This window comes from Rhinatrema bivittatum, chromosome 3 (genome assembly GCF_901001135.1).
Source record: "Rhinatrema bivittatum chromosome 3, aRhiBiv1.1, whole genome shotgun sequence".
NCBI lineage: Eukaryota > Metazoa > Chordata > Amphibia > Gymnophiona > Rhinatrematidae > Rhinatrema > Rhinatrema bivittatum.
The window spans coordinates 481,611,982-481,635,225 of NC_042617.1; the positions used below are offsets into that span (position 1 = coordinate 481,611,982).

Genomic DNA, 23,244 nt, shown 5'->3' on the forward strand with positions numbered 1-23,244 from the left:
TTGTTGCAATTTATTTAGACATTGAAGGTGGAGGGGGTTTCAAAAGCAACAATGTCTAGGCAGTTATTAGGGTTTTCCTTTTTCATGCGGGTTCATGGTTGGGGCTTTCCTATGGGTCATTTCTTAGTCTGGCATTTGTTGCTTGGGTGGTCAAGGGGTGCTGTGCAGGGCTCAGACAGGCAGCTTCCCATTACTCATATCATGTTACTCAAGTTATGGGACGTGATGGCGAGCATCACCCGTTGGGCGACTTGGTTCGGCTTGGCTTGGCTTCTTGCTGGCCGGTGGCAGGAGCTGGTTTAGGTGGCAGGGTGCTACCTAAACAGGATTTGGCCAGATGGCCTGCAGATGGTTATCTTGCTGGCGGGTGGCGGATAACCACTGGTGTATACTGTAAAGGGCTTGGGCGACAGGTTTGTTAATAAAGCTGTGGCCTGTTAATTCCCAAAGTGTGCGTCTGTCAATTTGTAAATATGTGTGAAAGAGCGGTGAGAGAAAGTGTGTGCAGTGCTGACTGTGTGTGTTAGTCCATCCAGGGCCCTTATGAAGTGTTCACAGTTTACTAATTGTCTTCTCTTTACAGGTTCTGCATCCTGTGGGCAGATTGTTGGACCTTCATACATTTAGAAATCAGATTACAAAGAGACATCAAAACTTTCAGAAAAAGTCTAAAAATATGGTTAATTAAGCAGGCATACCACAAAGAGAATGGAGAGTAGAATCCAGGGAAATATAGGATGCGGCCAGTAGAACTCCCACACACACATCTTACTCAAATTGTGTGTATTTTATTTTTATTTTTTATTTTTATTTCAACAAAGGACTAGATTTAAGTATTAGTTTATCTTATAACTGATATAGATAGAATTAGACATAATTTATCTCACCCACCAATTCATATTTATTATGAAACTATGTTACAGCATTTTGATGGCACCTGTTTAGTTGATATAATTTAAGACATTTAAGCAACATGATGTTATGTGCCTTATTGTACACAGTTGTGACGGCATCTAGCTTAACGACGGTATAGAAAAGATTTTAAATAAATAAATAAATAAATTGTGTGGGCGTATAGGCATGCATGTGGACTTGACTCAGCTTGGTGTGACCATTCATTGTTTGAGGCATAGGAGGATGTTTTGGGATGAATTGATTCCATGTTTGCCGCATGGCCTAGAGCGGTTCGGTCAGCCTCATGTCTTGATTATCCATTTAGGGGGTAATGATTGGGGTAGGATGTCTGGGTGCAAATTCATCAGCATAGTTAGAAAGGATTGAATGTTTATTTCTTTACTATTTACCTGCTGCTGTAATTTGCTGGTCAGACATGATTGCAAGGTCTTCTGAGATGGATAAGGTGATTTGGCGTCACAGCTGGGCAAAGGCCATTGGTTCTTGGCTGGGTTTATTGGGGGGACGGCATATCAGACATTAGTAGTCATGAGATTTGGATTGGGGTCTGTTCCAAGATGAAGGGGTCCATTTATCCTTTATCGGTCTGGATTTGAATACATTTCAGGAGGCCTTGGAGGATTTGCTGATTTAGGAATCTTGGCTGCATCTTTGGGGGGGGGGGGGGGGGTCACAAGTTAGTTGTGCCTGTTTCCCAAGCCAGTTTGGGGTTCAGCATTATGCTGAGTGGTTTGCTGACTTGACAGTGGTCATGTTTGGATTTCTGGGGGGAACAACTGGGTGAAGTTGTCCCACGTACGGCTGGGCTGTGGCGGGGGTCTAAATGCACGGCTTCTTGCTAGGCAGTGGTGGGGGTCATGGGAGCATTGACAGTGCAATGCTTGAACCTGCAGGCCGGGTGGCCTGGTGATGTTCATCTTGCTAGTTGGTGGCGGATGTTCACACAGGGGGGGGGGGTGTTTGGAGGGAGGTTGATTATGACTGGAATTTCCAGTCTGTCAAGAGTAGGAGTCATTGCATGGTTTGAATTCAAACCATGGTGGGGTTGGGGAACACTTGAACACTGGGCCTGTAGGGTAAGGGGAGGTGTTTGGGTGTTTATGGGGTGTGCGCAGCAGTGCCATTTATTGCCATTGCTGCATCCCACCCGCACGCACTTATAATCTAATTTTATTGTAAGGGGTGTTTTCTCTATTGTTGCAGAAAAAAGGGGGGGTGCATCTTGCCCGAGCCATTTTGGGGTTCAGCGTTATGCTAAGTGGTTTGCTGACTTGATGGTGGTTATGTCTGGATTTCTGGGTGGGGAAACTGGGTGCAGTTGTCCTGCGTATGGCTCCTTGCTGGGCTGTGGCGGAGGTCTACATGAATGGCTCCTTGCTGGGCAGTGGCGGGGTTTGTCAGAGCGGTGATGGTGTAATGCTGCAACCTGCAGGCTGGGTGGCCTGGTAGTGTTCATCTTGCTGGTTGGTGGTGGATGTTCGTGGTGGGTTCATTATTTCTTGCTACTGTTGGGCTCAGGCACCTGGTTGTATATTATAATAAAGCTGCGGCCTATTTGATTCCACTCTGGTATCCGAGTGTTCATTGTGTTGATCTTTGTAAAAGGGTGGATGCTGGGAGAAGTGTATGTCCTGGCTACCCATATTATATTATATCTTAATTGTAAAACAAGGAAGAGCAAAGTAAGAAAAGGAGAAGAAACCATAAGGGTGGCTAGAATCCATACTTACCTGAAGACGACTTCATTTAGTGACATCATCCTGCAAAAGTGACAAAAATACACACAAAATGTAGTAGTATTTAAAAGTTACACTTTTCTGATATTCTTTCAATAGAAGCATTTTCAGAACTGGTTCTGCAATAGAAAAGATAAGAATTAAATTTGGCTTATTTACAAGTTTTGATAATTGTTACTTGTTGCCAGTACATTTTTGATTTGCAAAAAATTTCAACAAAACCATTTGACATTTTCTAGTTTCCTTTCCCTATATCCCTACTTTTCCTCTCTACCACCGGGAAAATTGATCAGGTGGGTCTTGGACCCTATTATAACAGACCTGATAGGAGAGAGGGTTTCTGGCAGTTACCCTGCGGTGACTCCTTTTGGGCAACATCAAGGATCTCCAAAATTTCATTATACTCGGTCAAGGACACCATAGTGGGAGGAGGTTTCATACAGAGAACAGGGGACATTCCTCCATCTCAGCTCATACAGGGCTGCTGCTACATTCTTCCTGAACACATTTTTAATTGCCAAAATGTATGGTCAGGGCCATCAAAAAATAAGAAAATGCAGGCCACTAACTTCCAAAATGTGCCGTCAATGATCATCATAAATAATATTTTCATTGGGAAAAGGGAAAATGATGATTTTAACTTCCAAAATATCAGAAATGAAAACTGACCCAACAAGGCACTGCCTTACCAGTATTGCACCCATTAGGGTTTGTAGTGCTAGACCCCTGATCCCTAATCGATTACAGTATGAAGCACACTTAGCGGGCATGTCCTTTTCCTGGCCATCTGCCATTGGCTGTCTCAGAAATCCAATGCCTGACCCCTCATGCATTCTCTGTGTTGGATTGGACAGCAGAGCTACTGTCACCCATTACTGCAAATGCACCACCCACAAAAAAGCGTTGCTGAAGCAACAGGATGCCAAGGGCCTGTTTGCCTAGGAAGGGTGGAAGGATGCATGGCTAAGTTTCACCATTCTTTCTTAAGGCCACTTAGTTTAGTTTGCTATGTTTCTGAAGACAGGTTTCATGTTAGTGTGCAAGTAACATCACATCATTGAGCGCTATCCAACAGGAGGAACTATTGTAGCTCGCAGAGGAGAACAGTTCACAGCAGCCCTGTTAAGTTTGAGGTATGTGGAATCGCCATTAGAAACAGTGGCAGTGCAGCAGATAGACTGGCAGTGACCTAGGACAGCGACCAGTGACCTCAAAGCAGAAACATGTCCCAGGGTTAAGCGGGCAAGAGTGTAACCTCCACCTGACTACCTCCAGTCCAGCAGGGACGTTTAGAGCCCAAATGGGGATGTTCTGTTCTAAGTGCCAAGCATACTTGGATTTTTAGTCCCAAACTTTATTCTGCTGAGGGCACGGAAGGAAGTGTTGGGGGGTGTAGAAACCAGGGCTGAGGGGATGGAGTTAGGGGATGGTGAGGTCCATTAGAACATGGCAGGATCTGGGGGTGAGGGGGCTTTAAAAAACAAAGTTTACGCTCTTGACTTAAAAACTGTGCTGCGTCTGCAGTTTCCTGTTTTCCTGCCATACACACGTGGCAGACCCTCCCACTCTGGCCATCAGATGTCATTGTCCCCTTTGTAAGGAACCATCCATACTCCTCAGTCAGCTGGAGAGTCTGGATTGGATGCCTAAGGACTGCTTAGCCCAGCCATGTTAATACACCGTTGGGTTCAGTTTGAGGAAGCAGTCAAGATGTTATTTTTTACACAGTCTGGTGGGGCCTCCCAGCTTCACCCAAAGGAATTTAGTTCAGAATTAATACCTCCCAGTGCACTCCCTGTCTGAGGATCCTTCTTATAATTTACAGAGAGATAGAGTTTTAAGCCTGATACCTTTTAGGGGCAAAAGGGCTCTCACCAGGGGACCAAAGACCTGTAAGCCTACGCTAAACCCTAGGTGGGCAAGCACCAGTGATGGATCCTGCTGCAAGAGACAGTGAAGGCAGAAGAGATATCCAATTTAAACTTTAAGATATTTTTTGGATTTAGGAAGAGTGGGGTGTGGATCTCCCCTTCCCCCCTGGGATTTCAGAGCAGAGAACTTGCCTGATCCCGCTAACTTTTCCCCAAGAGAAGTTCCTCAGAAAGATCAGAGTATAAGGATGAAAGAATTTTTAAACAAGAAAGAAAAAGAGCAGGAGAGCTGGAGCTCTACCATCAAAGGACTAGGACAGACTAGAATTATACCTGTATCATCAGTCAAATGTAAATTCACATTTCTGAATAATGGACTTTAATTTATGAGTATTAATCAGTAAACTTTATTTTAACAACTAGACCTGGTCCTTATTACAGCCGCTCACCTCATGAGAAGCACCAAATTACACACACACAAGGGCAACCTTTTCTCATTGTCTGGGCCATAAGCGAGAGCTTCCCACCAAGGATTAAGAGTCAGTGTGGGATGGGAATGGTTAGCCAGAGCAGCCCCTGAAGAAATAAATTAGTTATGTGCCCTTAGAAGGAACAATCCTCCAAAAAGAGGTTACACACAAAAGGTAGAAGTGGGAGTGACTAAGCAAGGGTCTTTCATAACCTCCAAAAGTTATTGCTCCCCAGCAATGAAATAGGAATCACAATGGAAAAGGGATTGTTTTAATTATATTGTCTGTTTTAATGACCTCTAAATAGTTGCTGACACTGCTAGTGTTATGGAAACTATACGGAACCTATTGTGGCAACCCCCCTTGGGTTGGCCACTAGATGTCACTGTCCCTGTCTAGAAAACACTATTAAACAGCCATTCATTTATTTATTATTTATTAACTTTTTTATACCACCATTCGTGGGTACATCATGGCGGTTTACAATATAACTGTTAAAGGTAGAAAATACAAAAAACAGGGCGGGTGAGGTGGAGCAAGAGAGAAGCATAGGCGATAGCAGCAGCAGGAAGAAAGGCAGGGAAGAAAGAAACTGATAGGAAAGCAGCAACCGGGGGCGAGAGGTGTAGAAGGGTGGACCATATAAACGGCCCAGGTAAAAACAATATTATGTACAGGGTATACAATAAAAATAATATTTACATGATTGAGCAAGACAGATACAAATAGTGAGAGGTTATTGGCAATACATGAATGGAGGGAAATTGCTATATATGAATGGTTAATGGCTATACATAGTTAAGGGCTATACATGAAAGGAGGGAATGGAGAGATGAAATAAAGATGACAGCAGGTGAATGACGGAGTCGGGTGAACTTGGATCTAGAAAAAAATTAACATCTTAGACAAGATTGGGTACACATAATAATTGGACGTACATAAAGGGTGCTGGGGGAGGCAGATGAAAAATAAAATATCAGAAAATTGAAACAAACTGGGGTGGGTTGGGATAGTCCTGTAAATGGTATGAGGACATTATAGTGACGAATACTTTATAGATGTCGTATCCAAGGGCTGGAGCACATGCTAAATTTGGTCCGGTTCTGGGTAGGCCTTTTTAAAGAGCCAGGTTTTAATGCCTTTTTTAAATTTGCGTGAGCATGGCTCTAAGCGGAGTTCGTGGGGCAGGGTGTTCCAAAGGGATGGGCCGGCGATGGAGAGGGCTCTTTCTCTAGTAAAGGTATGGTGTGCAGTTTTGAGTGTGGGGGTGAAGAGGGTCCCTGCAAGGCTGGATCTGGAGGGCCGATTGGAAGAGCGGAAGCGTGGTGCGTCATCAAGCCAGGAGTGATTGTGATTGTATAAAGCATTATGGAGGATGGTGAGGGTTTTGTATCTTATAACAGGCAGAAATGGGTAGCCAATGAAGATCCTTTAGGATGGGGGTGATGTGGTCAGCTTTATGGGTATTTGTGATAACTCTAGCCATGGCATTCTGCAGGATTTGTAGGGGTTTGATCGTTGAGTAGGGAAGGCCCAGTAGTAATGAATTACAATAGTCCAATTTTGATAATAAAGTTGTCTGTAGGACTGTATGGAAGTCATGAGTATTTATTTATTTATTTATTTTTAGTTTTTATATACCGGTGTTCCTGTATAAAATACATATCACACTGGTTTACAAGGAAATAAAACAGTCGCCTCGATGGGCGGTTTACATTGAAACAGATAACATAATGAGGCATAAAGAAACTTAGAAGTAGGTTACAGAGAACAAAACATGTTTGGTAAATTGTGATAACAAACTATTCAAAAAAACCTTTGTACAGGGGAGGATGGAGGTTCAAAGTCTATACAGGTATTGTATTCTTCTGGCTCTTAGATCTCTGGGAATGCTTGTGCAAAAAGCCAGGTCTTTAGCTTCTTTTTGAATGTAATATGGCAGGGTTCAAGTCGAAGGTCCAGGGGGAGCGAATTCCAGAGTGTGGGACCCGCTGTGGATAATGCACGTTTCCTCAGGGAAGTTTTCGCCGGCTGGGTGAGTAGCATGTTTCTGTACGCACTTCTAGTCGGTCTGTTGGAGATGTATAGCTGAAGTTGAAAAGTTAGACTGAGAGGAGAGATGTTATGTAGGGCCTTGTGTATCATCATAATTAAGTATATGGAGTTTGTAGAAACCTCCCTTTATGGTATTGTTGATGTGCTGTTTGAAATTGAGTTGTTGGTCTAGGGTGACACCGAGGTCTCTTACAGTGTGAGGGAGGGCGTCTGAGCGTGATATAGGATTGCTTGAGGAGGGAGGCGTACGCTCTGTGAGATTAGAAATGGTGAGGAGTTCCGTTTTGGAGGCAATTAAGACGAGGTGGAGGTTGGAGAGGAGAGTGTTGATGGAGGTGAGACATGATTCCCAAAAGTGGATTGTTTTGGGGAGGGATTCTTGAACGGGTATGAGGATTTGTATGTCGTCGGCATATAGGAAGAACTTTAGTCCAAGGTCAGATAGGAGGAGGCAAAGTGGCAGGAGGTAAATATTGAAGAGGGTGGAGGAGAGGGAGGAGCCCTGAGGGACGCCCTGGGTGAGGGGAATGCGGGAGGATTCGGAATTGGCAGTTCTTACGGAGTAATCTCTGTTGTTGAGGTAGGAGGTAAACCATTGGAGGGCTATGCCTGAGATACCAATATCAGTTAAACGGGTAATGAGGATATTATGGTTGGTGGTGTCGAAAGCCGCCGAAATGTCAAGTAGGGCAAGGATATAGGATTGTCCATGGTCCATGCCCTTGAGTATGGTGTCGGTGAGTGAAAGAAGGAGGCTTTTTGTATTGCGGGCTTTGCGGAAGCCGAATTGAGCGGGGTGTAGTATATTATGGTCTTCCAGGAAGTTGGAGAGCTGGGTATTAACAACCTTTTCCATGATTTTAGCTATGAGTGGCAAGTTGGAGATGGGACAGTAGTTAGCTGGGTTGACAGGATCGAGGGTGGGTTTTTTGAGGAGGGGTTTGACTAATGCATGTTTGAAGGAATCTGGAACATGTCCATGTGAAAGGAAGCAGTTGATTATATCAGCCAGGGGTTTAGCAACAGTCGAGGGAATTTCGACGACTTTAGGCCGTTTTGCTACTGGTTCCATCGATGGCGGAATCGACAATGGTCGACGGTGCCTATGCTAATGTTTTTGTTTAGATTCTGACACTGACCTGATTGAAGCCGAGGACGGTGTCGGTGAAGCCGCATCTCCAGAACCCTCGACATACTTCTTCTTAAGTAGGAGTTTTTTAGTTACCCCTGTGGGTGAAGACTTGGTCGATGGCGATGGTAACAGTTGAAGTTGAAAAACTTGAGCCATCTTCTCCCGTCTGAGTTTTCGACCCTTTGGGGTCATTTGTTGGCACTGAGAGCATGAAGATATTTCATGCTTCTCTCGTAGGCAGATCACACATTGGGAATGTGGATCTGTGATGGACATGGTCCGGTTACAAGAACATTTCTTGAACCCAGAGGCCATTTTGGAATCGACAGCCGTCGATGAGAAGTCTGTGAAAAAATTTTCCAAAAGTAATGAGAACCTATAAATTTGTCACCGTCCGGTGTCAAACAGGAATGAGACCCGATGTGGGAAAAAAACTTTGAGTTTTAAGTAACTTTTTTAGTCAAATTTGTAAGGAGACTAACAGGGCTCTGACGATCGCGGTGCTAATGGGCACGCGGAAAAGCGAAGACTGGAGTGAGACCTCTGTGACAGGGAATATCTTGGCACGCTGGGCATGCTCAGTAGCCCCAGGCTGCCAGTCAAAAGTTTATAGAAACTTTGACAGAAGTTTTTCCTGTGTTCGGGCTCTGTCGGTGACGTCACCCATATGTGAGGACTAGCATCCTGCTTGTCCTGGGATAATACTAAATCTGTGGTAAACCAAGGAGCGTAATGACCCTGAGGCTTCCTTTTTACAACTTTATCAGAAGCAGCTTCACTAGAGAGGTGTCATAGAGTGTGAGTACTTGGGCTATGGTGGAGTTGATACTACCCAGCTTGTGAGGCATGGCTGAGTCCATCCACGCCAATAGCAGGCAGGCATGCTACTAGCTGGGACTGAGAGAGAGACTTCACTTATACCAGCCTTTTTCCCTGCGGGTCAGAGGCCAGCAGGTTATGGAGAATGTACACAGGTAGGTGAGTGGTCCAAGGGTCAGGGAAGGTAGCAATCAGATAGAATCGGTATCCAGGCATGAATCAAGGCAGGTGGCAAACAGGTAGAGTCCAGGCAAATGTCGAGGCAATGAGAGATTAGTCTGAGGAGAGCAAAGGAAGGCAGGGACTGGAACAAGGCCAGGAGCAAAGCAGGAACTAGTAACAAACACCAGTGGGAAGCAGGAGGACCTCTTCCTGTTCTGCTCAGGTTTAAATAGCCTGACAGGTCTGACTTCATCAGAAGGTGTTGTTGAAAACTTTCTTGCTTGGCCCTGGAGGAAAGTTTAGACAAGGTCCCTTAACACTCAGCTTTGAATTATACTGCCAGGAAATAATAAAAAAGTGTTAGAAAATAAACTAATAAGGTAGTTTGGCAACTTACCCTTCCTTTTATTTGATCACATAGCATGCTAAATAGACCAGGCTGGCAGCCCAAAAATGAGAAACAAAAGTCCTGTGTCACAGTAGAAATGACATCTTATATAGTACTAGCTGTACCCGGCCACGCGTTGCAGTGGCAGAGCCAGGTTAAGTGGAAAAGAAAGAAAAGAGAATGGGGATAACCGCCCCCTGCCCCCCCCCCCCCCCGAACATGGACGCAAGAACATCCCCACGCCCCCCCTTGCAGGCCCGCCGATACCTGTCAAAAATGGTAGTCAGTGGAGCGGGTGTTCGTTCCGGCATGGAAATATTAGCGCCGGGCCCTCGGCAGCCAGCACTGAAACTGTCTCCGACGGCTGTTAGAACTTACTCTGTCAGTGGGGTGGAGCAATGGGAGCGGTCGTCTCGCTCAGATAGTAAGGGCGAAGGTGCGCCGGTTGCCAGTTCAGAAAATGGCGTCGACGGGCCCTCGCCCTTACTATGTCACATTGGCTACTGCCGCCATTGGCGTTCCCGAGTGTCCTAATAAGGGACAGAGCTGTCGGCGCCATTTTGATTGCTGGCAGCCGACGGCAGTAGTGTATGCAATGTGTCACGGAGCGCTGTTGCCCCCCCCCCCCCCCGCTGGAGCAGCCTGAACTATTCTGCAGTTTTCCGTGCATTCGGAGGTTGAGGGCAGTAAGTAGAAAAGTCATGGGTGTGGGGGGTGTGAGGAGTGTGTTTTTGTGTGAGTTCATAGGGTGTGGGAATAGCAAACATGTGGCATGTGAGTGGCCTCCTGGTGTAGCATGCTGGAATTTTGTGGGTTTTTGTGTGTTTTGGGAGGGTGTGTGAAGTAAGTACAATTGGCATGTGTGTGGGGGTGTGTGAGGAGGGTGGATTTGTGTCTGGTTGGAGGGTGTGTGAATCCCAAACATTGGTCACGTGTGTGTGGGGTGTGAGCGTTTGTGCAAGGTGTAAGGTGTAAGACCTTGCGCTTACGTCCAGCAGATGTCGCTGTTTTGTGGAACCAAATTTTAAAACTTTTTTACCAGCCCCAGGTGTGACATATATGTAATGTAAATGTAGAAGAACCTTGCCGTATGTGAGGTGAAGCTTGTGTCCAAATTTGAAAGCAATCGGTTCACGCGTTGCTGTGGCTGAGCCTGGTTAAGTTGAAAAAACAGAACAGAGCAGTAAAGGTTACAGTTTGTGTGTTTTTTGTATTTTTTTGTATCCCAAATGAACAGCACCAGCAAAGAATAGTTTAAATATGCAAGCACACCTTCCTGGCCCCCCCCCCCCCCCCCAACCTGGCGAAAGGGATGCATCAGGATTCCTGACCTAGTAAGGGCAAATGTCCGCTGAGGATATGGCGCCGACGGGCTCTTGCCTTACTATGTCACATAGTGTACCGACGTCATTGTTGTCTCCATATAGCACAGTAAGGGCAAGGTCCGCCGGCGCCATTTTGGTTGCTGGCATCTGACGGCCCTACTGAATGCGATGTGTCCCGGACCGTTCCTGTGGTGCCGGCGGAGCAGCACGGACTTGTTTCAGGTGTAGTGTGTGATCGGAGTGCAGTGCGTGGGTGGGTGGAAGAGGGTACTTTAATTTAAATTCAGAGGGTGTGTGAAATGCGTGGCTTCCCAATGTAGCAGCCAGGAATCCATGTTTTGGTGTGTTTTAGGAGGGTGGGTGAAGTAAGTGACATTGGCAGGCGTGTGGGTGGGGGGGTGTGGTGTGATGAGTGTGGATTTCTGTGTGTTATGAGGGAGTGTGAATGAAAGACAATAGCCCTGTGTGGGGGTGGGGGGTGGTGTGTGAGTGTGTGTGAAAGGTGTAAGAGGTTGCGCTTGCGCTGACGGCCACCAGATGTCGCTGTTTTGTGTAAGCAATTTTTAAACTTGTATTACCTGTCACAGGTGTGACCTATATGTAATGTAAGTGTATAAGAACCTTCCCGTATGGGAAGTGAATGTTGTGTGCAAATTTGAACGCATTCAGTTAAGTGGTTGGCGAGATTAGCGACGACGTACAAACTATTTAACATTTTTATTTATATAGATGTATAAGAGTACATTAAGTATATTCACCTTGTCTAACAGAAATGATACAAAACATTTTTAACGATGCTATGTCTCCTAAAGCACAGTTTGCACGCGTGATACATCGCATGCTACAGTAGTCAGTCTAAAAGCTGTAAACAACTTGTTCTATCAAGTCATAGAATACCTTATTATTTCCTAGCACTTACAGCAATGTTTAGCCATGTCACTTTGGTTCTTGCTTAAGCTCAACTGCGCAATCTCCGTAGATGCAGCGGTAAGTATCATAACCAACAGAATTTAATTAGAAATTAAAGCAAAATCACCTCAGTGCCATGAAGAAGTTCCCACTGCGAGGCCAATAAAGATGATGTATGAGCACACGAATGCCTAAGGAGAGGCAGCATGGCGGTGAGTTGGGGCCAGCCGCAGTGTGGCTGCTGTGGTCTGCTGATCATTACAACACACTGCCTCAGCTGGTGAATCCTGAATATCATCTTTAACTTGCTCCCATGATTGTAAAAAAAAGTTCACAATCTAACTCTCCCTTAACAGTTTTATAAGTATAAACAAGTTTAGAATATACTTTCTCTCATTCAATATCAAACTTTAAAAGAAAACTGTGAGATCAGGGGATCTTAATGTTTTCAATTACAGAAAAAGAATTCTAAGTTTTAAAAGCCTCAGACATGATAATTTGATCTAATAAATTAATGCTATCAGCAAGTAATCCTGGAGGCACGTACAAAAGACAAAATACCCTTACCTGCAATCTAACCAACATACCTTCACATTCACTAATACATTCATATGGTAGCTGAACATAAGTTAGCACCTTCTTCAATAATAACAATACAGCTCTACCCTGTTTGTCTTTGTGGGCAACTTCTATAAGTGCAATCTGGAAGACATACATTGTTTAGAAGAGAATCAGGTTCACAGTGCCAGGATTCAGTTATAAATGAATCTAACCTGTACTATAAAAATACATCAGGAATTTCTAGATCTTTCTTTCTTGCTGAGTATTAACATAAGCAACATGTATAGTATGTGCACAGGTACTTAAATAATTGTTATTGACCATAGGTGGATAAACCCAGGCCCGGCACGACTGGGTGTGCATACTGTGTGTTTGCACGAGGCAGCGAACCATCGGCAGCTGGAGAGACCACAGGACCGCTGGCAGCCAAAGAAGAAGAGAGGCTGCAAGCCGCCGTCGGCCATCAGAGAGGCCCGTCTTCTGGTTGCATGCCATGCGCGCGTGCATAGCTTCTGCTCTCCCCACCTCCAAACAGGAAGGCCCACAGGCCGGCCTGAAAACATCAGGAGGCTCATTGGGACCCAAAGACATCAGGAGGCCATGTGTGTATGTGTGTGACTGAGAACGTGTGTCAGAGCCTGTGTGTTTGTGCCTGTGTGTGAGCCTGTGTGTATGTTTGTGTGCCTGTAAGAGCCCATGTGTCACATATAGGCGCACATAATGTATCTGTGAAGGAGAGGGAGCCTATGTATATTAGAGAGGGAGTGTGTGAGAGAATAAATGTGTTATTGTGCGTGTGCGCAAGAGAGAAGATAAAATTTGGGCATCACTACCTCCCCCAATCCATGACAAATTCAGGGTGACTGGAAATCTGAAGATCTCAGATATGGAAAGCAGGAGATTTTTTTAAATCCTTTTTAGTTTTAATTATTGGGCATAATTTGATAATTCTGCTCTTTTGAAATATTTAATTTGGGGGGGGGAATAGGACATTTTTTTAAATTATTGGATTTTTTATTCATCAAATATTTTGAAATATTTTCTTGGTGTCTGGGAAATTTTGTAAATGCTATTCATTAACTATTTGAAATATATTTTATGAATATGATTTTATTATGATTGGTTTATATTTCTTGATTTTATTATTTAATGTTTTTATGAAGAATGGCAATGTTTCTAGTTTTTGTTTCTCTGCATGTAGAGGCTGGCTTGTTGTGGATTCCAGTTCAGTTCTTCTCAGCACATTTCTGTTTATACTTTCTGCTCTCTTTATTCAGTATTTGGTGAGGTTCTGTCTATGTTCTGCATATGTGACTGAGGTGAGGTATTTTGCTGGCATGTAATTTCTCTGTAGGAATCTATAGCAGCCTGGTTTCCTAATAAGAGTTTTATTTGTGTTCTAGGGCCTGGAGTAATATGTGCAGAGTTGCCTTTTCAGAGTTAAGGTTGTTAGTGTTGTTTTGCTATGGGAGTTTTACTATATTGTAATGGTAATTCTGTTTACTCTTGGCTTTCTGAGGGCCAAGCTCACACCCAATACACATTACAGAAAGACTAATTCCATAGAAGTTCCAAGTGTCTTTTTTGCATAATTTTCTGGTAGGCACCACAGCAGTGCATGTAAATATAATATGCATGTTGTTATTTTTACCTCAACAAACTGTACTTTTGAATGCTTTTTTTTTTTTTAAAGAAAAATGTATTATAAATGCATATTTTGTGTGTATCTGTAAAGGGGGTGTGTGTGTGTGGTGTGTTTTGGGGGGGGTGGCCTGTGTGCAAGTCTGCAAGGTTTGCCTAGGGTACCTAATACCTTTCCCTATCCGTGGATTCTGGGGGGAGGGCATATCAGTTTTTATTTACTCTTTCGGATAGTAGAAGGACTAGGGGACACTCCATGAAGTTAGCATGGGGCACATTTAAAACTAATCGGAGAAAGTTCTTTTTTACTCAACGCACAATTAAACTCTGGAATTTGTTGCCAGAGAATGTGGTTCGTGCAGTTAGTATAGCTGTGTTTAAAAAAGGATTGGATAAGTTCTTGGAGGAGAAGTCCATTACCTGCTATTAAGTTCACTTAGAGAATAGCCACTGCCATTAGCAATGGTTACATGGAATAGACTTATTTTTGGGTACTTGCCAGGTTCTTATGGCCTGGATTGGCCACTGTTGGAAACAGGATGCTGGGCTTGATGGACCCTTGGTCTGACCCAGTATGGCATTTTCTTATGTTCTTAAACATATAGATTGCAAGACGGCGCTGGGCTTTATTTGATGGGCCCGGGCCAGACACGGCACAGTAATTTTTCACACAGGGCAACAAACAAGCTAGCACCAGCCCTGGATAGACCAAACATTTACCTCGGTAAGGGTCCAGTTTGGGAGCAGGTAAGTCACCATACTGTCCTCTTCCCGTAACTCTCCAATATACATGCTTTCTAGTCTCATAGCCCCCCAAGAAATACCATATACAAACCAACATCCTAAACTAATCTTTCATCCGGACTTATATCGCAGAGCACTCCACGAAAAGACAGGCCCGCCAACGGCCACTCCTTTAATGTATTCTCCCTGGCGACGCCTGCTGACGTCACTCGTGGGGGCGGGCCAGTCTTCCGCACCAGTAGCAATCAGGAAAGGGCTGCAAGGAATGCTGCAGACACCGAGCTAAGGATGCCAGGTAGGCAGGCGCTTTCAATATTAGAACGCAGTAGGGCATTCTCTCAGCTATAAAGTGCTTCGTGCTATAAGCATTAGTGGAAAGTAATAGGGCAGTCTCTCGGCAAGAAAGTGCTGTTAGTAGTAGCAAAAAGTAGCAGGGCAGTCTTTCAGCAATTACTCGTGTTGTAAGTAGCAGCTTTCAATAGCAGGTAACAGCAGGGTAGCCTTTCAGCAATAAGGTGCTTTATGCTGCGTTCCGGTGCTTGAGACAAATTTAAGTGAACAAGAAAATACTTGCCTCTGTAGACTATTTTCCATTGTTAACATTTACCTGAATAAACCACAAGCTCAGGACTTCGGGGGGGCTCAGCATAGGGAAACAAAAGTGCCTACTGTTTAGGGTTGCTGTGGAGAACCGAAGCAATGAATTGTGGGCTCCCTCTGCCTTGTTGCTGCCTTTTGTAAACTGCGTGTGCAGAATAAAGTTTGTTGGATCCTTTGTTACACACCAGTACAGAATCCACAGCCAGTGGGGCAGGAAAGAAAAAGTGAACGCTGAAACGGATAACAGTACCCAGACAAAAGAATGTCAACAAGCACCAACAAATACATGCCTGCTTTGCACTTCCCTGGCTCATCCAAACCCAAATATTAATGCCCATCTACATCAGCTATCACAACCAGAGAACAGAGGGAGATTCCTCCACCTTGGCTCACAGAGGGCTGCTGCTGCTCCAATCTCGGCAAACACATTTTCAGTCACCAAAATGTATTGTGATGGGGCTTTGCCCATCACTAATACAATCCCCAGTACTTTTCCATCTTTAGGGATTAGGAGTGGAGGTTGCCAAAACCCCATCTTTTTTTTTGTGGGATAGGCTTCTTGGGATATATAACCCCTTGGAGCAAGCTAGGTTCTTTAGAAGGAAGAAAGAGTCAGGAGGTAGAGATCCTCTCCTAGGATCTTAAGATAGTCTTGAGTGGGTTAGGAGCTGGAGAGAGGACCAGAAGCTGGAGATCACCCCTTGATCTCAAAAAGAGGCATAGGCAGGCAATTTGGCACCTATGCCCAACTGAAAAAAAATGTATACTAAAGAACTGAATTAATATGCTGTAAAATATATACATGAATGAAGAACCACATATGCTGTCTGATTACACTTTATGAATGTCAGTGTTCGCCATCAAATGAGCCGGAGGCACTAGCGCTGTATAGCGTTTCTTTAACTTGTTCGCTTATTTTGATAATGCAAATTCCTTTACAAAGTGTAACAAAAGTGCCTGCTCAAAGACTTTTAATCATGGGGTTTTGAACACTTGTACATGATGTATACCACTTTCTTTTAAGAAAAATTTTTTTTTTAATTTTTTAACGGTTATATTATATAGTTCAACTTTAGCCTCCAACAACTTTGGAAAAGAAGAAGAGATATTCTTTAGACATTTATCCTTAAAGAGGCGCAGAAGCATTCAAAATTTTAGCTCTGCGACGCCCACGCTCGATACCGCTGGTGTTTCGAGGTCTTCATCAGGGGCTATTTTGCGTTACTGGAAAAGAAACATATTCTGTAAGTGTCATAAATACATCCATACAAATTAGTCACATTTCCAAGTTACATACATGTCTTAGTTGGAGATACAATTTTCTTTGCCGTGTGTCATTGCAGCAGGGATTCGCCATTTTAAAACTAACGTATTTAAGCTTACGTCTGACCCATGTCTCGGCCAATCAGAAGTAAAAATACTTTTGACCAATAGGAAATGTCCGGCTCACTCTTCAAACTAATGATGACCATTCAATGTTGTCATTCATGCCCTGGGGAAATTCAGTAGACAGTTCAAAGATCCATCTTTGTTCTTTATAACTGAGAAGCCGACGACTGTCTCCTCTATCATTTCTTGGGACCATATCTAAAACGGTCAAACGCAGCTGTAAAAAGTCGTGATGTGCTGATAGACAGTGTTTCACCATAGGGGCTTCAATATTTCCCGTATTGAGCCGGCTCCTATGTTCTCTTAATCTAATCTTGATTGTTCTCGATGTGCATCCTACAAACAACAAAAGGCAGACACATTGAATCACATAGACCACATTATGGGAATGACAGTCAGAAAAAAATTTCTTCTTATAGATGGTGCCAGTGATTGGATGTTTCCACTCTTCCCCTGTTATGGTACTGGAACACATATCACATTGTCCGCATGATGTATGAATCATAGCATTAGGTGAACTAGAAATGTCTGGCAATGCTGCACGTACAATGTGGTTTTTGATGTTTGATCCCCTTTGAAACAAAATTAATGGTGGTTCTGAAAATAAGGCATGTAGTTGTTCCACATGCCAATGTCGGCGAATGCTGCGGACAATGGCGGATGAATGATCCGTATGTTGTAATACATAAACATCCTGTGCTGTTGTTCTTCTGGTATGATATTCAATAAAGACTCTCTTGGTGTGAGTAAAGGGCTCTTTTGTATACCACCCTTATAACATTTAATGGATAGCCGCGTTCAAAAAAGCGTTTCACCAAGTTGAATGCTTGTTGTTTGAAATCACTCAATGAAGAGCATATGCGGCGTGCTCTAAAATAAAATTGACTCACCGGGAGGCCATTTTTAAAGGCTCTTGAATTGAAACTTTGATATCTAAGGAAATTATTTTATCAATAGGTTTCCGATATAATGTAGTCTTGATTGTAGTGCCATCTTTTACTAACAGAATATCCAAAAATGCGATTTGATGATTATCCACCTGAGATGTAAATTTTAAATCATTATCGATGGAATTTAACCACCTGAGAAATTGTTGCAACCGATGTGCATTGGACTTCCAGAAAAACAAGAGATCATCAATATAACGGATCCAAAAACATATGTCATGAAAAAATGGGGATTTGTAAATACGTAATGTTTCTAAACTGAAAAAAAAAGGCACCCTCATCCTGTGCACAACACATCACCATGAGCTGGAAGACTCTTAATTTTTAAAAAATTTTAAACAACACTATTATTATAATCTATAAGTCAATATAAGTGTGACCTTGGTCCCAAAATGTGACTCTCAGGTCTCTAAGGATTTGATCCTTAACCTTTACAAGAACTGACCCTTAATCCTTGTTACAAGAGAAATACAAATATTTCAGAACAGTTGATTAATAGAATAGCATCCAATAATTAAAAACTCATATGCAAATTTTTTTAAATTTCCCAAAAAATATTTCAAAACAGCAGAGATATCAAACAACCAATAATTAAAACGTATGGATTTAAAAAAATCACCAACTTTCCATACCAGGTTACTTTTGATTTCCAGTCACCCTGAGATTTTTGTGGATGTGTGTGTGCACAAACTTTCTCCTCTCTCTCCAACATGCACAAAGCATGCATTCTCTATCTCTCACACAAATACAATTGTTCTTTCTCTCCCCCCACGTACTCTCTCATGCACACACACACACACGCTTTCTCTTTCTTTCTCTTCACACAACATACACACTATCTCTTTCTCACACACAAACCTCTCTCCCCCCCTCATTCACACACACGAGCTTTCTCTCTCCCCCTCACACACACACACACGCTCTCTCTCTCACACACAGACAGGCTCTCTTTTTACACACACAGGCTCTCATACCGATGACCCTAGACAGTACAAGGAGAGGAGCTGCTGCACTGCCTGCAAGAAGCTTGTCCTCTTCATCTCCTTCCCATGCTGCTCTGCTCTTGCTCCGTCATACCTGAGTGAGAACAAAGCAGGTAGCATGTGCTTCTCTGCTGCATCTGTGCATTCGAAGGGCTCCTGGCTCCTAAGTATGACATTGATTCAGCAGCAAGGGAGAGGAAGATGGAGATGTGTACCTTAGTATACCTATTGCTACCTGCATCCTGCTGAAGTCTGCCTTGCCTCCTCTCTGGCTTGATACAAGAGCCAGTAGGAGGCGGCCAACCTGATTAGAGCCAGCCCATTCCTTCTGGTGGCCCCTGCTGCACTGCTCTCTGTCTCTGTTCCTAAGCCTTGTTCTGTGGCAGCTGTGGCTCACGGTGGATCCTCCTTTTCCCCTTGCTCTCTTGCTTCCTTTCTCAGGAGGAATGCAGCAGTGCACCGGCATGGACTGGATCAGCAGCAGATCCTTTTTCTGTAGGAAGCAGCACCTGTGTCACTGTGTGCTCTGCCTCTTTGGCCTGCACGTGCTCAGCTGTTTGCGATCGTGCTTACAGCAGGCACTGTGCCTGCGCTGTTGTGCCTTCTGTAAGCGTTTCAGCATGCCCAAAGTGCCAGTCCTGGGAGGGAAGATAGGAGGAAGTTGCGGTAGACAAGGTACTGCAATTAAAGGCCTTGTTCTGGACTGGAAGTTGCCACAGCATGAGTGGTGATGGTGGCGCTTTTCGGGCAATAGTGCCTATGGCCAAGGCCATATTGACCGCAGGCTAGCTATGGCACTGATCTCAAAGCAAAAGTACAGGGGAGTAGGAATTGCAGTTGGTCATAGCCTCACTTCATTGATTGAAAGGAGAGAAAGGATTTTGTCATGGATTATAGTGGAGACTTTGGACCTCTGACCAGTCTGGAAGGATGGGCTCCCCCCAGTATCTTGAAAGGCTGGGTCATTTTTTCTTTTAGCCCAAGAGATCAGGAAAACAAGGGTAAAGAGAAGTGTGAGGTTTGGACTTTTTGCCCAGGCAGCAAGAGTAAAGCTGGGGAGAACAGAAGCCGAAAGAAGTGAAGAAACGTTACAAAACATTTTTTTTTTTATTACAAGTTTGAGAATTTTGGACCCACATTTGGGATTTTTTTTTTAAATTTAGCTATCTTTTTGCTAGCTACATGCTGGGACCCCATTCCAGCTATTTAAACCTCCAATAAGGGAAATGTTTTCTATGGATAATTGTACAAGAGAGCCCATAAGGAAAGTAATGCCTAGTACAGATAAACTATCATATTTTGATGCTGTTTTTATTTTTGGAGTTTTGGCTTGGATTATTTTATTTATGTTGAAGTAAAGACTTTCAGTTGAACACCAACTTGGACTCCAGTTTGATTTTTACCTACTTTTCCCAGTGTTCTGGTTGGATGGAGGGAGCCTGGTGTGAGTGTGTGCTGCATCCTTTGTTTCCCATGCTCTCTTCAGGACTTCCGTGTACCAAGTGGCCAGGGGCCCTGGAGTTGAGCTTCTGTCCCCCATCTGGACTTGGAGTTAGACCTGTGGCACCCCTGGATAGTGTTTGGAGCACAAGATAGGAGCCGGCTACAATATGATCAGGGCCATCAAAAACCATAAAAACTCAAGCCACTAACTTTTAAAACTTGCTGTTAACGATCATAATAAATATTTTAATTGGGGAAAGGGAGAATGACTGTTTTGATTTTCAAAATGTCAGAGATGAGAGCCTGACCCAACAAAGCACTGGCTTACCAGTACTGCACACATTAGGGATCGCAGTGGGGGATTCCCGATCCCCAGCTGCTCACAGAATGAAGCACATGTCATGGGCATGCCCTTTTCCTGGCCCTTCGCCATTGGCTGTCTTGGAAATCCAGTACCCGCCCCTTCATACAGCCTCTGCGTCGGATTGGACAGCAGAGCCACCCGTCACCCATTGCTGCAAAAGGCACCACCCACAAAGAAGCGTTGCCCAAGCAACGGGATGCCAAAGGCCTGTTTGCTTAGGAAAGGCGGAGGGATGCGAGGCTAAGTTTCACTGTTCTTTCTTAAGGTCATTTAGTTTAGTTTGCTATGTTTCTGAAAACCGAATTCATTTTAGCACGGCAGTAACATCACATCACTGAGCGCCATCCAGCAGGAGGGACTGTTGTAGCTCACAGAGGAGTACAGTTTACAGCAGCCCCATTGAGTTTGAGGTATGTGGTATCTCTATTGGAAATGGTGGCAGCGTGGCACCGGACTGGCAGTGAGCTACTGTCCGGTCCAAGGACAGCGCCCAACAACCCAATTACCTTCAATCCAGCAGGGACTCTCAGTGCCAGGCGGGGGTGTTCTTTTCCAAGTGCCAAGCATGCTGGGATTTTTAGTCCCAACCTCTGTCCTGCTGAGAGCACAGGAGAAAACATTGGGGGTGTGGAAACCAGGGCTGAGGGGGCAGGAGTTAGGGGATGGCAAGGACAGGCACAATGTGTAAGGGCTCGGGAGCTTAAAAAATGCAGTATAGACTCTCAATTTAAAAACTGTGCTCTGTCTGCAGTCTCCTGACTTCCTAACATACACAAAAGGTGGAAGTAGGGGTGACTAGGCAAAGGTGTTTTCATAACCTCCAAACGCTGTTGCTCTCCGGCAATGAAATAGGAATCACAATGGGAAAGGAGTCACTTTAATTATATTGTTTGTTTTAATGACCTCTAAAAGTTGCTGACACTGTTAGTATAATAGAAAATATACAGAACCTATCTTTATTTTTTTGGCTTCCAGCTAAATCAGAACTGACCTCTGAAATGAGCCATCTTTTGTAGCTACTTCTAGATTTATTCTTTCACTCTCTTCCCTCTGTCATCACAGATCACAGCTTTTTCAGTCTGTATATTGGGGTGGGGGTGGGGGGGCAAGGTTAATATGGGTGGGAACTGGGGCTAACCTTATCCCATTCTATGTGGGACTTTAAGGCAGTGGCTACAAAAGCTTTTCCCGGATCAGTCCAGACTCCTGGGTTATTCATTCTTGCCAGCAGATGGAGACAGAGAAAGTTTTACTGCCACTGCCTCATAAACCCCAGTGCCACCTGCAGTTACTCATTATTTCTCTGTCTGCAGCAGATGGCAGAGGCTATGAAACCTGCAGTTCTGGTATTTTGAGCGTTCCTCTCGGGGGGGGGGGGGGGGGGATTTTTTTTGAACATAAGAACATAAGAAATTGCCATACTGGGTCAGACCAAGGGTCCATCAAGCCCAGCATCCTGTTTCCAACAGAGGCCAAACCAGGCCACAAGAACCTGGCAATTACCCAAACACTTAGTAGATCCCATGCTACTGATGCAATTAATAGCAGTGGCTATTCCCTAAGTGAACTTGATTAATAGCAGTTAATGGACTTCTCCTCCAAGAACTTATCCAAACCTTTTTTGAACCCAGCTACACTAACTGCACTAACCACATCCTCTGGCAACAAATTCCAGAGCTTTATTGTGCGTTGAGTGAAACCGCAGTCCACCCCCCAAAGCGGCTTGCTTTGGGGGGTGGACTGCGGTTTTCCACGGTTATTCCCTCTTCGGATCCCCTTTCCCATCATGGCCCGTCGTGCTGCGTGCAAAACATGCGGCTCAGCACGCTCGCAGTTCAATCGAGCAGGTCTCTGTGCGTTTTGTCTGGGGGGCAGGGAAGGCTCCTACGGGGCTCCCCCGCCCATGAAGCGGCGTCACTGCTCGGTCGATTATGGTGCAAATGTCAGCCAGGGCCCTGTCCTAGGTGCTGGTTCTTCTTCCTCCGTCGGCATGGGAATGGCAGCTATCTTGGATTTTTCGGCGGCTGTTCCCGTGCTGCTGAGGAGCGTGGGGGAGGGTTCTCCATCTTTGTCCCCGGTCTGGTCCAACTTGGTTGTTGGTCGGGGTTGTTGTTCCTGATGTTGGTCAGGGTTGTTGTTCCTGATGTTGGTCGGGGTTGTTGTTCCTGATGTTAGCCCTGAGGGGGCTGGGTCAGTGAGGATATTTTCTCCAGAATTCGTGTTATTACTTCATGAAGCCTTTTTGGCCCATCAGCAGCCCTCTCATGCACTGCCTTTGTCCAGGTCCTTGCAGGCATAACCCAGTGGTGCAGCTGGGGCTGCTCCTGTTCAGGCTCCATCGGGTAGTTTCTCTGAGGCTGGTTCTGCTCCAGCCCAGATGAGCAGGCCTGCAATATCCCTGGCTCATAGACTGCTTGACCCACAGGGTGCTATGTGGACTCCCAGAAACACAGTGGAGGAGCCTGACCAGGACATACCGGGGGAGGGGGGGGGGCCGGGGGGCCGGTTGATCCGGCGACCGTTGATACCACTCTAGGAGATGCCCAGGGAATCTCTACTCCAGCGGCTGAGGACCCAAAGGAGATCTGCTTGTTTAAAAGGGAGGAATTGGAGGTATTTCTCCCATTAGCCTTTCAAATGTTAGGAGTTAAGAGACCCCAGGGCGATATGGATTCAGAAGGGGCGGACCCGGTCCTTGAGGGGGTGAGGAGTCCCCCCAGCCTCATTCCCATTCCATAAGTTGGTTAGGAAGTTGGTAGATGCAGAGTGGGGAACGCCCGATGCTGGTCT

The 23,244-nt window shown here is 44.7% G+C and overlaps 2 protein-coding genes across 7 annotated transcripts in view; one reads left to right on the top strand and one right to left on the bottom strand.

Annotated features, from left to right (window-relative positions):
* PFN4 (profilin family member 4) overlaps nt 1-16,685 on the bottom strand; it is a 118,689-nt gene extending 102,004 nt beyond the window's left edge. Inside the window, exons 1-2 of one of the 3 annotated variants that reach the window (XM_029596033.1) lie at nt 16,626-16,685; nt 2,646-2,675 (exon numbers count right to left, since the gene is read on the bottom strand). The gene's annotated coding sequence lies outside the window, so the exon portion shown is untranslated. Of the gene's footprint in view, nt 1-2,645; nt 2,676-14,704; nt 14,842-15,335; nt 15,397-16,625 lie in introns of those variants that run through there. The other 2 variants (XM_029596034.1, XM_029596031.1) reach the window with 2 other exon arrangements.
* FAM228B (family with sequence similarity 228 member B) overlaps nt 14,874-23,244 on the top strand; it is a 278,191-nt gene continuing 269,820 nt past the window's right edge. For 2 of the 4 annotated variants that reach the window (XM_029596027.1, XM_029596026.1), the window contains exon 1: nt 14,874-15,023. Coding sequence is in view for 1 of the 4 variants with exons in the window: in XM_029596026.1 (XP_029451886.1) it covers nt 15,017-15,023 (7 nt within the window). In the remaining 3 variants the exon portion in view is untranslated. Of the gene's footprint in view, nt 15,024-16,302; nt 16,573-20,643; nt 20,865-23,244 lie in introns of those variants that run through there. The other 2 variants (XM_029596029.1, XM_029596028.1) reach the window with 2 other exon arrangements.